Source organism: Morone saxatilis, unplaced genomic scaffold (assembly GCF_004916995.1).
Source record: "Morone saxatilis isolate NCDOM2014 unplaced genomic scaffold, NCSU_SB_2.0 Contig6, whole genome shotgun sequence".
In the NCBI taxonomy this organism is placed as follows: domain Eukaryota; kingdom Metazoa; phylum Chordata; class Actinopteri; family Moronidae; genus Morone; species Morone saxatilis.
In genome coordinates this window covers 1681134-1685056 of record NW_023340206.1, presented here as the reverse complement: position 1 = coordinate 1685056, position 3923 = coordinate 1681134, and the positions used below count along the sequence as shown (strand labels likewise).

The following is a 3923-nucleotide window of genomic DNA, read 5'->3' as shown; positions in this document are numbered from 1 at the left end:
ACACACACACACACAGGCTGCTTAGAGGCAGCAGAATTAGTTTAAAATACAACATTCATATAATATAACCTTATAATGTTGCTGTGGCTAACATGTTCTGCTTAAGCTAAACTGTCGCCAACTATCCGGGGATATCTTCCCTCTGTCTATCAAACACCGTTTCCATCAGTCGCTATGTTCACAGCTCTCTGTTTTGCTACCTCTGTGCGGAGGAATCGCAGTTTGAATGTGTTGGGCTGGACTCTGGTCAGGGACAACACGCTGCTCTTCAGCCTGTCAGAATACATCGTGCCAGGCAACAGGTTGCCATTGCCGTCAAGGGAGCCAATGAGATTTGAGGCCTGAGGATCGTCCCCTATACCTGCAGGTGATTGGACAGATTGAAAATCATGAGTAAGTCCGTAAGAGGTTTCTTAGTAATTTCTAATATTTAATACAATTTTGTGAAAAAACAAAGGCTGAGGTAGAAGTACCAGGAATTGTGGTGTGCTCCCAGGTGACACCCAGTCGGCCTCCCAGGGGTAAATGGGTAATGTTGGTCACATGACATGCCAGCTCTGTGGGTTGAGCGGTCATCTTGGGATTTAGGACAGTTTCGAGGTTCAGCGTGAAGTTTGGTTCTGGGGAGAAAAAGTGAGAAAGCACAAAATTAGATCAACTTGATTATGTAGTTTAAACATTTAGATGATTTAAATGATAATATTAACTGGACAATTAAGTATTTATTGGTGAACAGTCTGATAACTCAAAGTCCTTTTCGGTTTGGAACTCATTTGCAATGTTTTTTTTCCACCTAATTTCACCTACAGTTAGTGCTCAAGTCGAGACTTTCTGAGATACTTGGCCTGTGCAGATCCTGCAAGCCACTACGGTTACAGCCAACGGTACGGGGCAGGTTGATGTTGGGTTTACCACTTGCCAAAATCTTTCATCAGTTACTGAGGCCACACAATTTTTATTTTGACAAAGGTCTGCAATCATCATGGCTGAATGTGACACCATGACACACTCGTCAGTACCAGGCAAACACGCCCCAAAACATACAAGGCCAAGTGACTGTAACAAAAGCCCAACCCAAAACCTTTGTGAAAGCCAAGAACAGGGCATTGTGCTGTACTACAAAATTAAAATGCTTCATGGCTCAGCTCTCGGCAATACCATGCAGCAAATACATCTACAATAGGGTATGGCCAGTCTTACAATCCTTGGTTCCACTTTTTTAATAGACCAGTTAGACATACAAGTGTTTCCATCCAAATGTATAGCAAATGTTAACTGAATTTCAATAATCTGGCAAAAGAAAAAGAATGCTTGTTTACATGCACCATTGTTATGTAATTATTAGGAGTTGGTTCAAGGAAAATGGTGGTTTAGGAAGTTGGAATGGCCATTGAAGAGGTTCTCAGGGTCTTTAAGAGGTTGTGGTGGTCAGTAATGGTTCTAGTGGTCACTGAGAAGGTTCCAGCGTCCCCTTAGGAAGTCTAGTGGTCATTTAGGAGTTTATGGGTCATTTAGGAGGTTCTAGAGGTCGACGAGAAGGTTCTAGAGGTCGACGAGAAGGTCCTAAAGTTCTTTAGGAGGTTTTAGTAGCCATTCAAAATTTTCAAGAAGTTCTTTAGGAGATTCTATTGGTCATTAAAGAGGGTCTTTTTAAGGTTTAAGTGGTTCTTTTAAGAGGTTACAGGGCCACTGACGAGGTTCGATGGGTTCTTCAAGAGTCCTAGTAATCTTAGAGGAGGGTCTACTGGGCATTTTAAAAAGGTCCTGTTGATGGTTGAGCACCAATTGGAGATTTTGGAGCAACATGTTAGACAGCATTCTTCACCACCATCATCAAATGAGATAATATCTTTTGGAGGAACACGGTTCATTCCTCCAGTAGAGCTCAGCACACTTGAAGAACCACTGACAAGGAGCACTGGGGCTGTTTTACACCTTACTCACATACTGTTTTTCCTTAATTGTCAACCATTTGTACACATATTCCCCAATGCCACTGCTTTCCCACTTGTTTAGAAAAGGCAGTAGCATTTCTTTTTCGCCTCTCAGCATAATAACCGAGCTAGACATATAAGACATTTATTTGTCCTATAGTGTGTATCACTGGGACTGATATTAATACTATTTTCAAGGGAAGAATGTACCCTGATGAATAACTCAAACTTTGTAATACCACAGACTGAGTTATTGTGCTGCCTCCAGAGAAATGATTCCCATCCCAGCAGGGTGTTACTTTCACCAGTCATTGGCCAGTCATTTTACAACAGTCCTAAATCCCCAGACAAATGCAAAGTGAAGTGAGTCTTTTTTCAGGGGTTTGGTTCTTAAACAGAGCTGAGTGAAAGAGCCAGACAACAGAAATAGACATGAAAATAATGCTGTTTGCTATGTGAGATGAGGTGTGCATCACAGTGTTAATAGTGTGTGTGTGGAGGTGATGAGGCAGGTCTTCTCAGTCAGACATCCAGATTGCACCTTTACGCCTCAATGAACGGAAACACACACAAAGACTTCCACCTGCCTTACTGTGAGATATCACACACACTCTGACATAGTGCATATACAAGGAGTCACTGACACAATCCAGAGTGCGTTGGCATACCAATGTGTACCACTAACCAACGCACGCACACAGCAGAAACGCTATAAATACAAGTGCATAGGTAAGAGTGTGCCCCAGTGTGTGCTTGGCAAAGAAGGGGGTCTGCGTGATGTCATATGGACGTCATACGCGCACGCACGGATTCATGCACTGTCACCATCTGCTGTGAAACCCGCGCGCACACACTTTGATCGATGAGAATGTGTGAAGCTTCCCTGCCAATTTGCCACGCGCCTCTCTTTCTCTCTCTCTCTGAAATGTTGCCTTATTTAGTCGAGCAACAGGACACCAGTTCAGGAGCTCTAATACTGTACAGTATACTGCATCTGACTAATATAGGTTCTGATAGCCAATACTTATACATTTTGTTAAAGCCAATAATGATATTTTTACACATATTTACCAGATTCTATACAAAAATCAGACAATTTAGCCTTTTCCCTGGATAACAATAAAAAGGTTAAATCAAATAGACTAAGCCTTTTAAAATATCCAGTGTGTAACATTTAGGAGGATCTATTGGCAAAAATTGAAGGTCTTCAATGTAATATTTGTTATGAATGAATGAATGATTTGACTGGACTAATTACCAGGCAGCAGAGCCACATATTTTCTACAATTTCTTATATATGTTAATATTCACTTACCTTAAGGGTCTACAGAAAATAAGTCTGTTCAATAAATATTGTTTATACCTCATTCTGTTGTGTATAGTGCTACTTATTCTCAGACCAACAGATGGAGCAAACTGTTTCAGAGGAAGGAGGGTTGTAGTGGGAGCAGTGGGGTGTCAGTCAGTCTGGAGCTCTGCTGTAGATAAACTCAGACCTTCACAAACATGGTTTACATGTTTTTGCTTGAAATGGCTAGGTAAACTTTCTCTCCCCTCTGATTCTCACTTTGATTATTTATTTGGCTTTTCAGTACCGCTAATGACTCAGCACATCTTTCACATAGCTATGACACACTGATTTCATTTGGTCTGAAAACACTAACCGTGCAGTCACTTAGCGGATTGCTGGTTAACCAAACAGTAAAATACACAACGGACATCTAACTGTGCAACAACAATCCAGCAGATATGGAAGATGGGTGCAGGACAAGACTTCACCGCCAGAAGACCCGAGTCAGTGATGCTGCTGACCTCGTGTCGTGTCCTCACAACTGAGTCTGACTTGTAGCATGGACTGCTCTTCCTGCCATTCTGCACTGTGTGAGTTTAGCAGAGCAGAAATAGTGCAAAAACAAGCTTTAAAAAGAAGAAAAGGTTCTATTAGCGTGTGGCTCGGGGAGGCAGAGTGAGGAAAAATAGGTCAATGTC

The 3923-nt window shown here is 41.9% G+C and overlaps 1 protein-coding gene across 1 annotated transcript in view; it reads right to left on the bottom strand.

Moving 5' to 3' along the window:
* LOC118340170 (prostaglandin F2 receptor negative regulator-like) overlaps positions 1-3805 on the bottom strand; it is a 9221-nt gene extending 5416 nt beyond the window's left edge. Inside the window, exons 1-3 of the mRNA XM_035678041.1 lie at positions 3778-3805; positions 474-620; positions 201-361 (exon numbers count right to left, since the gene is read on the bottom strand). Coding sequence (XP_035533934.1) covers positions 201-361; positions 474-620; positions 3778-3805 — 336 coding nt within the window. The remainder of the gene's footprint in view (positions 1-200; positions 362-473; positions 621-3777) is intronic.
* Between the last annotated feature and the right edge of the window lie 118 nt (positions 3806-3923).